At 48.6% G+C, this 15,720-nt stretch overlaps 1 protein-coding gene across 1 annotated transcript; it reads left to right on the top strand.

Moving 5' to 3' along the window:
• The first annotated feature begins 4,640 nt into the window (after positions 1 to 4,640).
• On the top strand, positions 4,641 to 13,866 carry LOC101418026 (pepsin F-like). Its single transcript, XM_058305376.1, has 9 exons — positions 4,641 to 4,750; positions 5,827 to 5,974; positions 6,831 to 6,948; positions 7,037 to 7,155; positions 8,414 to 8,613; positions 9,496 to 9,621; positions 11,704 to 11,845; positions 11,942 to 12,040; positions 13,555 to 13,866. The coding sequence occupies exons 1-9, from the start codon at positions 4,698 to 4,700 to the stop codon at positions 13,702 to 13,704; spliced, it is 1,155 nt and encodes a 384-aa protein (XP_058161359.1). The 5' UTR covers positions 4,641 to 4,697; the 3' UTR covers positions 13,705 to 13,866.
• Positions 13,867 to 15,720: the final 1,854 nt, after the last annotated feature.

A 15,720-nucleotide genomic window follows, 5' to 3' on the forward strand; every position in this document is an offset into this window, starting at 1 on the left:
CATTTTGCTTCCTGGACATGTACGTCCATCTCCTTCAATAGGTTTGGGAAGTCTTCAGCCATTATTTCCTCCAACACCCCTTCTGTCCCCTTTCCCTTCTATTCTCCTTCTGGGGTGCCTATAAGGCATATGTTTGCGTGTTTTGCATTGTCATTCAGGTCCCTAAGTCCCTGCTGGATTTTTCTATCTTTTTATGGATTAATTCTACTATCTGTTTGGTTTCAGATGTACTGTCTTCCACATCACTGATTCTTTCCTCTGCCTCTTCAAATCTGCTGTTATTCATTCAGAGTGTATTTTTGATTTCTTGGGTTGTGCTATTGATCCCCGTCATCTCTGTGATCTTTTTGTGCATGATGATCACAATTTCTTCTGTATGCTCTCTGTTTTCTTTTTTTTTTAAGATTTATTTATTTATTTCTCTCCCCTCCCCCCCACCCCAGTTGTCTGCTCTCTGTGTCTATTTGCTGCATCTTCTTTGTCCGCTTCTGTTGTTGTGAGTGGCATTGGAATCTGTGTGTTTTTTTTTGTTGCATCATTTTGCTATGTCAGCTCTCCATGTGTGTGGCACCATTCCTGGGCAGGCTACACTTTCTTTCATGCTGGATGGCTCTCCTTACGGGGTGCACTCCTTCTGCATGAGGCTCCCTTTTGCAGGGAAAACCCCTGTGTGGCACAGCACTCCTTGTGCTCATCAGCATTGTGCATGGGCCAGGTCCACAGGGGTCAAGGAGGCCTGGGGTTTGAACCACGGACCTCCCATGTGGTAGATGGGTGCCCTAACAACTGGGCCAAGACTGCACCCCAAGCTTTCTCTTAATGTGCCTAATTGCTTCCTTCACTTCATTGAATTGGTCCATGATACATGTTTCAAGAGCTTTAATTAATTGTTCGGTGTTCCACTTCTCTTCCTGGTTTTTAGTTTGTTCATTGTATTGGGCCATGTTTTCCTGATTATTGGTATGGTCTGTAATTTTTTGTTGCTGTCTGGTCATCATTTTATCTTGTTTGGTTTACTCTGTTGATTATCTTCTTATTCTAGTCTTGGCATTTAATTAGTTGTTGTTTTTGTGTGTGCATTAAGTCTTTGTCATTTTTTCTTCTTATTCTATTTCCTTGTTGTTGGCTAAGTTCCCTCGAAGGAAAATTTTAGGTCCAGAGAAAGCAAAAGGGGCAAGAAAAGAAAAATATAATAGTAGTATTGATAGCGATTGTTAGCAGAAGAACCATATGAGATCTAGGAGAATGGACATAGAACTCATGGCAGCTGTGTATATTTCTGACCGTAAAAATGTAGAGTACCTATAATGAGATATTAAACTGAATATGGGGAGGAATATACTATGAATTAAAAGGTCAGTGTGATCAGGAGAGAAGGAAAAAAAAGAGAGAGGGCAATAACATAAAAGGTGAATAAATGATAGAAAACAGACCAGACGTATTGGAGATAAAAAGTGAGAAATATTGGGGGCTAAACAAAGAGAGGTGGAATGGAAGAGAAACAATAAATGATGGAGGAGAGAATGATGTAAAGGAAAGGGGATAGCATTTGAAGCCAAAATCAGCACACACAGAAAAGAGAAAATTGAGGATGAGGAAGCATAGCAAGTAAGAAATGTTACCTGCTGCACTAATATAAAAAAAGAAAAATGGGGGGGGGGGGGGGAGGAGAAAGAAAGAGAGAAGAAAAAAAGCAAAGAGAGGAGAGAAAAAAGAAAAAGAAAAAAAAAAAGGGTGGTGGTGGGGATAAAGAGGAAGAAAAAATGAGAAAACAGACAAACAAAAAAGACCAGACAAGGCCTCAGGCAAAGAATCCTCTTTGCAATTGAATAAACGGCTTAGAAGTCTGACCTTCCCTCTTTCTCCCTTCCTCACTTCTTTCTCTCCCAAGGCAGCAAGAAGGCTGCATGAGGGCTCCTGTAGGAAATTCAAATGGTCCCTGGTGAACCAACTCACCTGAGAAAATAATGCCTCTTAATTTCTCAAGAGAGCACCCACCCCTTGCCAGGAACACTAAATATGCTATTGGGAGCCTATAAAGAACATCCTACTGTCCCTCTCCCTTAGGTGTGCTACAAGGGGGCTGGTTAATTTTCTGATTCCACCTTCTCCCAGGCCCACTTTCCTATCCCAGAGCATTTAGGTAAATTGGGTTCTCCCACCAGATTTGCCTCTTCTCTATTCCTAGGCTCTCCTCAAGTCATTTAATATCTCCTCCAAACTCAATAAAAAAGGGGGGTCAGAAAATTGAACCTGCACTCCTTGGTCCCTCTGCACCTCCCACCTAAATTCTCCCACTTCTGGAGTTAGTCCGCACCTGGAAGGGTAGGGCAATGCCAGATTTCCAGGAGTGCTGGGCTCAGGAAACAGAGGCCCAGGAGAATGTGGACTCAGGGTATTTATTGTGGGCCAAGGGGTTCAGGGGACACAGGCTTGGGGATCACGCATTTGGGGGACACGGAGCTTGGAAACTCCGCCTCACGACCAGCAGTTCTCAGTGAACACCCTGGCTTTTAGCCCTAGAGGGGGGAGGGGTTTACCTTCCCACGGCTTCCGCATTCAGTGTTAGAAACCCCAAGTTCTACCTTGAGCAAACATCAATTCTGCTGCAGTTTCTCCAGATCGATGTCCAGACACCTCCTGTCCTGCAGGTTCTTGAAACACCCTGCTCCAGTACGACTCCACCATCTTGCCCATCTCCCAAATTGATTTTTAATACCACATGAAATAGAGGAGTAAGATGAAGAGCCTCCATCCCATTCACATCCCATGCCTGGAGCCAGGGCCACCTCACAGATGCTCTACCCCAGGAATGGGTCTGCACGGGATTTCACACAGCCATACCAAAGCCTTTGGAGTGTTGGAGGAGGCATAAGCTTCCATTTTCTTTGCCTTGCCTGGAGTAATACCAGTTTAATAGGTAGCCCTGCCCTTGAAAGCTGAGATGTCTTTTTTTTCTTGTTTTCTTTTTTTCATAAGGCACTTAAAAATTAATCTGTCTCTCTTTAATTCAGTTTGTCAAGTAAAATGATTCGAGATAGACCCTCTCACAGGAAATAATAGCAAGAGCTGATACAAGGAAGTTATGGTTCAGTTTGTTGGCTTATCAGATCTTGGTGGTCCTTCTTTACATATGGATGAAAATGATTATGGTTCCAATATAGCCAGTCTCTTATTTCTTTGACCAACATCTATTGAACCTCTGTTCAACCTCTGTCTATTACCATCTCTTGGCCAGTAATACAAACCTGTGCAGCCAGCAGGCTGAATCCATCCCACAGTCATTTAAGGTTTGGCCTGCCCTGTGTTTTATGAGAAAAAAAAACATTTTTTTATTGTTGCTAACAATAAAACATCATGGGATTTAACATAAATGTGCAGTCTTCTGATTTCTTTCAAAAACTTGGTGGATGTGGCATTCCTGGCTTGCCTTCTGGTCTGACCACCACTGTCAGAGCTGCAAAAGGCTGCCCCCTTGCGGCAGTGCAAGTGCTGCCCAGGCCCACTTGCCCATCCACCCTTCCATTCCTTTCCTGGGCCTCCAGGGTCTTCAGTGTGTGAGCCCTGCCATAGACTACAGTCAGAGTCTTACTAGCTATGACCTCAGAGCATCCAGCATCTCCCAGCACACAGTGGGCCCTCAACAAATGTTTGTTGGATAAATAAAATATCTTCAAATATATATATATATCCTCTGAATGCATGCATCAAAACCATTCCAAGGTTAAAATTTTTAAACTGTAATACAATAGTACCTTAGATCCACAAAGCCAATGGACAACAAAAGTACCCGACTGGCAACCTGAGTTCCTGACATGCCCCATCCCAGCACCTACTCCACTCATGACTATTGGCTGCCCAAAATGTCTCCACTCTGCAATTTGGCCTTTCCTCCTTCTCAGATGAAGATAGCAATACCCACCTCACAGGGCCTCTGGGAAGACTGAGTGTGATCATGAATGTAAAGCAATGTATTATTCAGGGTTTCTCAGAGAAATGGAACCAACATGATAGATATCAGAGATTGAGGGCAAGAAAATGATCGTGCTTGCTGGCAAGTCTGAATGTTGTAAGGCAGGCAGCCAGCTAGAAACTCATGTCAGGGGATTAAAAGTCCTTCAGTTAATTCCTAATGAGAAATTCCAGCAAAAGCCAATGTTGAAGTGAAACAGAAAGTCTTTTTCTGACAAAAAATTGTCAATTCTCCTTTTTGAGACCTCCAAGTGTTTGCAGATTACCCATCAGCTGAGGGCAGGCATGCAACTGGATGCAGAGGCAGATCCCATCAACCAAATACCCTCAGTTGACAAGTAGGCTTGTTTCAGTGCTCAGTCCAAGAAGGCACCATAGCCCAAGTCATTTGACAGGGGAAATTGGCGGCCAGAAGCATGGTGCCCCAGACGCTATTTTTATCTCATTGTTAGCAGAGATATTTGTCTCCCCCACTTTCTTTTACTATGTGGTTTCCTTCATTTTTTCAGCCACACCCAAAGAAAGACATTACAGTAGGAAGCTCTGAGAATTTTCTAGGTCCTTTTCTGAACACTGCTAGGGTGGGGAAGATCTTATCAGGAAGCATTACATAGTGCCCAAGGGGATGATGGGGCTTAGTCAGAGAGTATATAAGGAGCAGCTCTCCAGGGCCACTGCACACTGCACACCCACTCTTTCTGAGTGCTTGAGCTTACGAAGGAAGCATGAGGTGGTTCTGGGTCCTGGGGCTGGTGGCCCTCTCAGAGTGCTTCGTCAAGTAAGTATGGGGACAGCAAGAGGCATCAGCTCTCCTTTGGGCTCCTCCTTACCTTCTAACACTTCAGATTACCTGGGAGTGGAGAAAGCCATGCACTCAACTGACATTTCTGACCATCTTAAAGCTCCAGAATCCACTTAGTGCTAAGAAGCATGCCTTTGCACAGAGAGTCCCAGAGGGCAGTCCCAGGGGTCTTAGGGCAGGCCTGCAGAGTGTTAGAATACTGGGGGTTCTAGTTACATTATTAAGTGAATGGCGCTCCCTGAAATTGTTCTGTGTCAAACCCGTCCAGCTGTAAGTGTGGTGCTGTTCAGGAGCAGTGATTTTCCCACATTGGCTTCTAGGTCTTCACCCTGCTCTCTCCCACTGTTTGTGTCAGTCTGCATCTCTGTGTCTCCGTCTCTGTCTCTACACCTCTCTCCTTGGTCCCTCTGTATCTTTGCATATCTTTGTACATGCAGGCCTCTCTGTTTCCTTCTGTTAGCAGTCTCTCTTCTTTCTCTTTCCTCTTCATTGCTCTAATTTATTCTCGATCTTGGCCTCCTTGGGATTCCTCATTTCCTGGCTTCCTCCCTCCGTCACCTTTGCTGATTGGAGCCTGGAGACAGATCAGGAAATCTACTTGCAGGCCCAGCTTTGCCAGTAACTTGTGGTGTGATCAAAACCAAGTGGCAAGTTAACTGCATTTCAAATTCCTCTGCTGTTAAGATGGAAAAAGATCTCCATTGTCCTTCCTTCCCAACAGTGCTTTGAGGAAGATAGAGAAAGGAAATAGCAACAGGAATGGCTGTCATTGTGGAGACCCGCTATGTGTCAAGCCATTGTTACTTAGTACTGAAAACATTCCAGGGAGAAAGGTTTTATTATTTCCTTTTTACAGATGGGTAAACTGAGGCAGAGAAAGGACTTATTTGCCCAAGATGATGCATCAGAACCTGGATTCAAGCCCAGGTTCACTGTGTTGGGTGGGCCTGTGCTGATAATAAGAGGACACTCGTAAAATGGTTTGGAAATTACCCAGCCCTGTTCCAATGTAAAGTGTTTTCAATGTTTCTCTCCCAAATACTGGGTTGAAGGATTCCTCTAAAGAAGGTCAAAACCATACGAGGGAGCCTCAAGGAAAAAGGAATGCTGCAAGAGTTCCTGGAGAAGGATCCTAACAGGATAGCATTCACTCTCCCAGACCAGGAAATGTCTTCGGAGACCCGGAGGACATACGTGGATGTACGTGCACCCCCTTGGGCTGCCATCAAGTTCTGGGATGTATCAGGTGGTGGGACCCAGGATTTCAGGGCTGGGACCCCTGCTGGCAGAGACCTTGGGAACAGGGACCCCATCCCCGGTGGAGAAGGGTCTGTCACCTTGATGGTGGGTCTCTGGTGATGAGGTCCACAATCAACCAGGTAACAGGTAGACACCCATTTCTGTGACAGTGATATGTACCTGTGAACCACATGGAGATTTGTTAGAGGGTCTTTGTTCTTTCTGAGTTAAAGGAACCACTGAGCTAAGAAAGCCTCATTGATGGGTAAGTACTGTCTGGCCCAGTAACAACAAAGGAGACTGCAAAGCAAGTTGATATCCTAGATGTGGGAAGCTCAGCTTCTAGGGGCCCAAGACTCACACCGATAAAAACTATTGAGCCTTTAGGATGTTCCAGGTTATAATAAACATACAATCTGGTGATTGATATTGAGAGCAAAAGTTTTCATCCCTAATTAAAGAATTTATACCCCAGCCAGAGACAGGCAAGGAGAAAAGGAATGCCAAACAAAAGGGACTACTGCCTGGTATTGGTATTACATGCATTGTTTGGAAGAAGGAAAGAGCCCAGGAGCCCAGGGTGACCCAGGAGGGCTGCATGGAGGAAGAGGGACTTGAGCTAGGCCTTGAAAAGGAGGAGGATTTTGGAGAACTGTAGGTGAGACTGTAGGGATTGTCAAATGAAGGCACAGGCTTGAGGAGCGTGGGGCAGCTAGAGAGTGAGCCGGAGACATCGGGGCACCCGCTGACGCAGCACACGGGAAGCAGTGCTGTCAGGGTGGGAAGGCCTGTCCTAACTCCCCTTCCGGTCTGGCAGCTGGCGTTTGTGATCACCATCGGCGTTGGCACACCGCCTCAGGAGTTAAACGTCCTCTTAGACACCGCCTCCAACCACTTGTGGGTGACCTCCGTCTTCTGCAACACCTCTGCCTGCGGTGAGCGCCTGGCCTCCCCCACGCGCCCAGCCCTCCCCCACCCGTGTCTGCCCTGAGCAGCTCCCCTCACGCCCGCCTCTGTCTGCAGCCAACAGCAATGCCTTCGACCCGAACCTTTCCTCCACCTACCAGTACTCCAACGAACTCACGTACCACGAGTATCTCTGCGGGAACGTGCAGGCAGTTGTCGGCCATGACGTTGTCCAGGTAACACGGAGAACAGAGACTGAGGCAGGCCCTGGGAGCCGACGGCTGCTAAGCGACCCTGGGTGGGGTCAGCTGGGGTTCCCATCTTCCCCAATTCCCAAGCAGCCACGTGCCACAGGGTGGGTCTGTGTCCCTCCCTAGAGGATAGCACTCCCAGCGACTCAAGAGCTCCTCCAGGAGGGATAACCTGAAAAGTGGGACCATCAGGTTGGAGGTCCCTGGGAGAAGGCTTTGTCGAAGGGACCTGGGAAAGGACGGTGCACCTCCTCCCTTTACATGCCCTGATTGCGCCAGGCATTGAGCCAAGAGCTCTGCAGTGTTCATTGTTCCATTCTCCTAACAACCCAGGCTTGGGCAGACATGATTATTAGATGCATTTCACAGGGGAGGGAGAGGAACAGAGGAGGGGTTTGCTTTGCCCAAGGACACACAGCTGGGCTGTGACTCTGGACTCAAACAGGAGCGGGGTGCTGTCAGGAGAGGGCAGAACTGCACTGGGGTTTCTGGGGTCAGCCGAGGGCTTCAGATACAGGGGCGTGGAAAGCAGAGCATCTCCAGATGGGTACACAAGATGATGGACATTACCTCTGGAGACCCTAAGGTCTTGGAGAAAGTAATAGAGACCATGAGCTGCCTCCCACACAAATGTGCCCATGTACAGACACACACAGGCACACTCTTGCACAAATAAATATTCAGGGACTCACAGACACATGAGAGCCCCCCACAGCCAAAGGGGTTCCTGATTCCACTCCCTGAGTACCTGGGAAGAGGGAGAGAGAGGGGGGCAAGCCTGGCCCTGACTCTTTTTCTGGAGGGTTTCCACATAGACATAATCTCTTTTTCTACACTCATGGACACTTGTACAAAAACATGTTCCCTTGGGGGCAGCTTTCCTAAGAAACCTGGTTGCTATGAGCTCTAATGCCATCAGATCACAGTGATGCCAAAACCTAGCAGAGCCTGCCCCCTGCTCTCTTTGCTCTCAGGGGGACCCTTTGGGTGCTCAGTCTCCCTCTCACCCCCTGTAACAAGAGCTCGAGGCCTGCGAACTAGGGCTGGGGTGGGGGTGCAGGCCTAGGCTGAATCTGCAGGGGGGCAGCCACATTCCCTTCAATGTGTGTTCTGGGGCCTGAAGGGCAGCCCGGGGCTCAGCATGAGGCTCCCCCCGCTGCGGCCCCTCTCCAGGTGCCCTGGCCCCCCCAGCCACCCCAGCCCTGCCTCCCCACCTTCCACTGAAAGACCCTCCTGCCCACAGGTCAACGGCCTTGTCATCCCCTCCCAATCAATGGGCCTGAGCGTCAGAGAGCTTGGCAAGTACTTGGAGCATGCAAAATTTGATGGCATCCTGGGACTGAGCTTCCCTGAACTTGGCCATGACCAGGGGCCCACCGTCCTACAAAACCTGAGGGCACAGGGTGTCCTTCCTAAGAACCTCTTTGCCATCTACCTGGGCAGGTACGGCTGGGCGAGAGCAGCTCTTTCTCCAACTTGGTGCTATGCCATTTCCAGTTGCATGAAATAGTATAATCTACCTGATCCAGAAGTTTCCAAGGTCGTGTCCAAGGTTTGTCAAATCTATGGACTGTGGGCTAAAATAAAAGCTTGAGAGTGCGATCAGGATTGTTCACTTGCCCACTGTCCGAGGCTGCTTTGGCACCTCAGTGGCAGAGTGGAGTATTTGTGATAGAGCTGATGCAGGCTCAAAGCCTACAGTGGTGTCTACTGGAATTTTGCAGCAAACGTTTGCTGAGCTCTATAGGAGGCTCAGTGGAAAAAAGGCACAGAGATGGGTGTGGCTAAGCTGGCCCATCAGGGACTGGGAGGGGTAGGACTTGAACTAGGCCCTAGGGACTGTCCCCAAAATGGGCGGTCAATCCATCAGCAAGTCTCCAGGCACTGAGCTAGGTGGCAGGACAAGCTAAAGTCCCTGCTGAGGGTGTGAGGAGACAAGGGGATTGGGGAGAAGCAATTCAAAGGGAGGCTGTGTCCTCCTCACCAAGGCCATGGTGGAACCCATGGGTCTGTGTAGCAGCCCGGGGAGGAGAGTGGTTGGGGCTGGGGGCTCCGGGGGCCTAGTTCAATTCCCACCTTTGTGACCCTGCACTTGTGCTCTCCTGGGGTCTGAAGCCCAACTCCCCTCTCGCCTCTGCTCTCCCTCCCATTCTCTCCCTTTCCCCATCCCTCAAATGGAGTTGTCCTGCTGCCTCTGCACAGGCATGTGAGTGTGTTCAGAGGGTTTGAGCAAGGACAGCCAAGCCCCTGGAGCATCGCCAGGTGTGCAGCTGCTCCTGAGACGCTACCGCGGCTTTCCTCTCACCACTAGCCCTTCTCCCCTAGCCCCTCCAGCGAGGAAAAGAACAACGGCGTGCTGATGCTCGGCGGGGTGGACCCCTCCTGCTACAGCGGGGAGCTCCACTGGGTACCCGTGAGCAGTCCTTTCTACTGGGAGGTGGTCCTGGACAGGTGAGCCCCCACTCTCCTTCCTGCCTCGAGATGCTCTACACACCAAGAGTCACAGACACATATTCAGGGTCACAGACAAAGACAATTAGACATGGACACACATGCCCTGCCTGGGGTTTCCTGATCTCTCCAGGCCCCTTGCCTAGGGTTCACCAGCCTGAGCATGAAGTGCTAAGAGAAGGGGAACATGAGCCCCTCCGTCCTGGGAAAGCTGAAGCCTGCAGGAAAGAGGCTCTCCCAGTGCAGAGGAGGTCGAGTGAGTGGGAGGTGTGGTCTGAAGACCTGGAAGTGCAGGTGAGAAGGGGTTCCAGGGCCATTCTACCAGCCCTGACAGCATTGTGAGTGGGAGACCAAATTCCCCATTGCCCATCTGAAAAGATATTTGAAAATCTCATGGGCAAATCGGGACAAGTTGATCCCCAGAAATTAGAGACCCAGACCCAGCAGTAGACTATGGTCTGCTTTATGCAGGAGATCTGAAAGCAAAACCTATAAAACATACCCCCCATACACACACTGTCCCCCCATCCTGGAGCTACGACTGAATCAGAAAATTGGGATATCTGGGATATCAGCTGAGAATTAGGGGGAAATAATTGATCGGATTCTGAGTGATACCATCACACAATGCTTAAAATGCCCCTTGGAGGCTTCTGTGCCCATCTCCTTCTCCTTGGGTGATCTCAGGCATTCCCTGGGCAGAGCTCAGGCCCCTTGCCTAGCCTCTCCCAGAAAGCCAATCCCCCCTGGCCCACTGAGCTGGGAATCTGCTGGGGAGGCAGTAGTGGAAGCTGAGAGGATTCAGTGATCGCGTATTGAAGGCTAGAACCTGGGAATCTCTGAGAAGGAAGATTTATTATGACTGACCGGGCCCGGCGGACTCCTTTCCAAAAAGATGAGCCCCGAGGAGGGGTTATTTTTATACAAAAGACACACAGGGTGGGGCCAGTAGAGGTTTAGGGGTTCTTTTGAATACCAGCTAAGCTTAAATTATCATACTGCCCACGTTCCAGGTAGCCTTGAATTAACATATTGCCCACATTCCAGATAAGCTGAATTAATGTATCGCCCACATTCCATCTGGATGTAACTTTTAATGCACATTCAGTTTACATCCTTTCTTAATATTTAAAGCCTATAGGCCTTAATTGGCTTTCTGCAAACTAGGCACACTTGGATACAGAATTAGATAAGTTTGAATCCATGCATAGGCTATATTAAGACCACCTCTGCCAGAGCACCCTGTTGCCCCAACATCACACACTGGGCACTGATCTCCAGCTATCCCTAATACTTTTATTAATTAATTCTTGATTTTGTTTTGTTTTGTTTTCCAGTGCTTTCTTATTTTCTATTTCATTTAGTTCTGCTCTGATCTTTGTTCTTTCTTTCGATTTCTACTTCCTTTGGGGTTAGTTTGTTGTTGTTGTTTTTTCAGTAATTCCTCCAAGTGTGCAGTTAGGTCTTTGCTTTTAGCTCTTTCTTCTTTTTTGATATATGAATTTATGGCTATGAATTTCCCTCTCAGTGTAGCTTTTGCAGCATCCCATAAGTTTTGATATGTTGTTTCATTACTTCTTTAATTCATTAATTGAACAAGCACACCTTGAGCATGTCCTGTGTGCTAGGCACCAGAGGGAGACATAGAGGATACAACCTGCTCTTAGTGACTTCCACATAAACTGGGGAAGATGCATGTGGATCAGCGAGCCACACAATTCATCACTATGTGGATATGTACTAGACACTAGTGCAGGTAGGATGACAGAGATGAAGAGAAGCCTGAACCATTCTGGGGGAATGCCTTCCCTGAAAAAAATGACAATTTTGCTGGAACCTGGAAGGTGAGGAGAAATTTGCCAAAGAGGGTGGGGGCAGGAGACCAGCATCTGCCAAGGCCCTGAGGCAGAAAGGAGCTTGCTGGCTTGGAGAACTGAAAGCCACTCAAACATCAGTGTTACCAGAGCAAAGGGAATCCGAGGGAGAGGGGCATGAGCAGAAGGAATCCTCTGAAGGCAGCAGGGGGGAAGAGCAGGCAAAGGACTGGAGAGTGACCCTGGTCCCTGCTTTTTCCCATCTCAGCATTTCCATGAATGGGGTGCAGATTGCTTGTCAGGGTGGCTGCCAGGCCATCTTCGACAGTGGGACCTCTGTGCTGCAAGGCCCACCTAAATCCATCCTCAACATCCAGAAGGCCATTGGAGCTCGGCTCATCAAAGACGAGGTACAGGGTCATTCCAGAGGTCACCCTAGGGGATCTCCACATGCAGAAGGATCCTCTGGCCAACATTGACCCACCCTCCTTCTCCTTCTCTGACAGTATGTACTCAAGTGCAGAACTGTCTGCACCCTGCCCGACATCGTCTTTACCATCAATGGCGTGGACTACCCAGTGCCAGCCAGTGCCTACGTCTTTCAGGTGAGGGGCAGAACGAGGGGCTGGTCCTCCAGTCCTAGGACTTGCAGGAATGGTTCCACTACAGCTATGATGTGGAGGCACCCCTTGTCCGAGTCATGCCATTGTAGACACTGCCAAGCCCACCTAATTGGGCTGGTCTAGGACAATCCTCTTCCTTAGCTAAATTCTGAGACATCACCCCATGCCAGGTCTAATGTAGATATAACAGGAAGAGAGACCCTAAGGGCTACTACTCCCAACATACAACCAGTTCAACCAGGAATCTCTGATACATGAATAAGGAAAGTAGCTACAGCGTTCCCTGAAATGGGCTTATGAGGGATAATGACAGGTACGGTTGGCTGGGAATAGACCCCATGTGCTGTTTCACCATAACTTTTTAAACTAATTTCAAATTGTTTATTTTTATTATTATTATTATTATTGTTAAAATTATTTTGACGTATCAGGGCCAGGCATTGAACCTAGGACCTTGCATGCAGGGAGCTGGTCCTCATGCAAGGACCATGCCACACTGGCTCCCTGAGCCACACTGGCTCCCCTGAATTGGTTTTTCATTTGTTTGCTATTTGTTTGTCTTTCTCTTTTCAGGAGGCACTGGGCAATGAACCCAGGACCTCTCGGGTGGGAAGCATGTACTCAGTGGCTTGAGCCATATCCGCTCCCCCACCATAAGTTTTAAGAGTGCCCCTTCTATCTCAAAATTGTTTTGGACTGAAGGATAACTTCTATGGTCGTCCTACTCTAAGCCATCAGTAAGCTTACAATGTTAACCTGTTTCCTCCTCTGTGAAATGGGGAGCATCCCCTCCCTGAGTGGATGGACAGTGACCACAGAGCACCTGGCACATACTTGATGCTCCTTAAGACCAGTTTCCCATGCGAGGCAGGATGGGTTAAAAGAAGGCTTTGAGAGAGTGAAGTTAAACTATTGTGATCTTAAAAGAATGGGGCCAATTCTGCCCTCCCCCCTTGAGAAGGCACAGGGGAGGCCTGCTTGGATTGGGTGCAGGTCTACACTGGGCTCCCCATAGGGAGCTTGTGACACGGTGGCCCAGGGAAGGACAATCGGCAGCCAGGGCAGGACAGCATGAGGCCTGCAAGCTCAGGGAGCTCCAGTGCCAGGGGGCACCAGGAAATCAGCTGAGCAGCCTGGACTCACTGAGGAGGGCAGCCTGTGCTGCTGGGAGGGGCCTGCCAGAGCTCAGGCCTAAAGGACAAGTGGGGTCCAGGGGAGAAGCTGGGCACTTGTTGCTGAGGGTAGAGCCCAAACAAAGAGGAAGGAAACAGGCTTTGGGTGGGTGGTAGTTACAAGGACTTCCCTGGTCCTGGGGAGGGGAGGATGCACCCCAGTTCTGCAGCTGCTGCAGAGAGCCAGTTGGCACACAGCAAAGGAAGGCTTAACCTGGGAGAGCATGTTGCTGAAATGCCCCCAGTTCTGCATTTTGAAGGGGTGGGGCATGCGGTAGCAGTTGAGTGAATAGGCTGACCAGTGAGGGTTTCTGTTTTTTCCAGACACATAGGAACACCTGCTACAGCAACTTTTTCCAGAACACCGCCTTTACTCGTCAGAATGTGTGGATGCTGGGCAACGTCTTCCTGAGGCTGTATTTCTCTGTTTATGATCTGGAAAACAAAAGGATCGGGCTGGCTCCCGCAGTGTAAATGCTGGGGCTTCTCCAACACATATGCAGGCCTCTCCCAAATACACACACACACACACACACACGTACACACAAGCACACTCATTCTGGCGATCCCTGCACAGTGGGGCTCTGCAAAGCTTGATTCTAACTTGTGATTGAAGTTTTTTTTGCAATGGTTCAACACTGATATTTGTGTCTCTTTGGGTGGGAGAATGATATCAGAATGGAGAGGAATCTAGAGTCTGGAGTTTAAAATAAGAGAAAGACACTCCACTCCGATTAGCTTAAATGGAAAGGGCTTTCTTTGGAAGGAAGAAGAGGTTATTGGAGGAACTTACCTTATGCCTGTGGCTGCTTTTGTGCCTCAGTGGCAGAGTAGAGTAATTGTGATAGAACTAAGGCAGACCGTGAAGTTTAAAACGGTGTCTACCTGGCCTTTTACAGCAAACATTTCCTGAGTTCTGCAGAAGGCTCAGCAGAAACAGGGTGCAGAAAGGGGCTTTCCAAAGCTTTCCCTGTCAGGGACAGGAAGCAGGACTTGAACTCAGCCTTGGAACTCTCCTAGAGTGAGTGGCCAATCCATCAGCAAGTCTCTAGGTGCGGGGTTCAGTGATGGGCAAAGCTGAAGTTCCTGCCTACTAAGGGTCTGGTGGGTGGGAGGGATTGGAAAAAAGTAGAGACAAGGCAGGACCTCTGATGGCAGACTGTGTCTTCTTCATCAAAGGCTCTGGTGTTGTCCCTGGGTCTGTGTAGGAGGTTGGGAGAAGAGCGGTTGAAAGTATGGGCTGTATGGGGGAAGGGGCTGTGCTCCAATTCTGAGGCATCAACTTAAACAAATTATTTCACCTCCCTAAGCCTCAGGAATAATTGTTCCCAGTCAGAGATGATTCATTCGACAAATATTTATGGATTCCTTATAATGTGTGGGGCAGTCTCCCTTACTCAGGAAGGAGACATATCAGTGATGGAGTAGGCAGACATGGAATAAGCACTAAATACGTTAGCAGAAAGCGCTACATTCTGGGCTTCTAGGTTCTTGGCTATGTCACATAAAGAAATTTAAGAATACACCACAGGGTACATGAAGGAGCAAAGAGTTTATTAAGAAAAAAGAAAACCAGAAATGAGATAAGTACACAAACTGAGACATGGATTGTGGGCATGCTACAGGGTGAGGTGTGCCCATGGGGCCCCAGATTAGGCCCTTTTAAAACCTTACCTCCTCCCCCTTCCAAATGTTGGAGAGGGTCCCCAGCTGCTTGTACTTCAGATTGGTTGTCTTATGACCCCTCCCTGTTAGCTCTCAGAGGACATAAGGGAGGCATGATTCAAGTTATCTGGGACTTCCCCTTCATCCCTGAAAGAGTTCCAAACAGGACTTCATGGCCAGGGTCTCAGCAGGCTCTTTCTGGCTTTGTCCTTAGTAGCAGGGATGTCTGGTTGAGGTCTCGTGGCCTTGTTGTCTGCTGGCCATGTTCTCTGCTGGGTCCCAGGCACCTTCCCTCTTTCCCTATCCTAACCTGCCACAACTACCTCCTCAGAGAGTTTACACCCTTACTGTTAAGGGGGAGCTAAAGGGTGACAGTCATTCTTCTGTAACTGCTTCGGGGAAGTAGTAGCTTAGGCGGAGCTGGTTAGGGGAAGTAGTCCCTGCCTGACACAGCATAAAACCCTCTGGCTATTCTATCGAGGTTGAGAGAAGACAGGTACAGCACTGTGGTTGGAACTGTATGAAATCATGCATGACTAGTTAGTACCTTCTTCTGGAAGGCATTGATTCGGACCACCAGAGAGAAAGGCAGGTGCATTCAGAGTTGGCATCTTCCCCAAATCGAAGGGAAACAGCAATCTTTCTTGAGTACTTTTATGCTGTTGGTTAACTCTAGGGAGAGACTGTGGTAGACCTGCTTGGTTTGGAATAAACTGCCAATCCCAGTTCCCATGGCAGTGCTTATGCCTAGAACAGCTACGAGAAGTATGAAGAGAGGAACTGTCGTAGGCATGAATTCACAAAGACAATACTGGCAAAAACAAG

The sequence above is a fragment of the Dasypus novemcinctus genome, chromosome 10, assembly GCF_030445035.2.
Source record: "Dasypus novemcinctus isolate mDasNov1 chromosome 10, mDasNov1.1.hap2, whole genome shotgun sequence".
In the NCBI taxonomy this organism is placed as follows: domain Eukaryota; kingdom Metazoa; phylum Chordata; class Mammalia; order Cingulata; family Dasypodidae; genus Dasypus; species Dasypus novemcinctus.

Excerpts from the sequence above, each read along its gene's own strand:
- LOC101418026 (XM_058305376.1), top strand. The coding sequence starts at position 4,698 with ATGAGGTGGTTCTGGGTCCTGGGGCTGGTGGCCCTCTCAGAGTGCTTC. Across the intron at positions 6,949-7,036 it reads CTGCAACACCTCTGCCTGCG|CCAACAGCAATGCCTTCGAC; the intron begins GTGAGCGCCTGG and ends CTCTGTCTGCAG. Across the intron at positions 9,622-11,703 it reads TGGGAGGTGGTCCTGGACAG|CATTTCCATGAATGGGGTGC; the intron begins GTGAGCCCCCAC and ends TTCCCATCTCAG.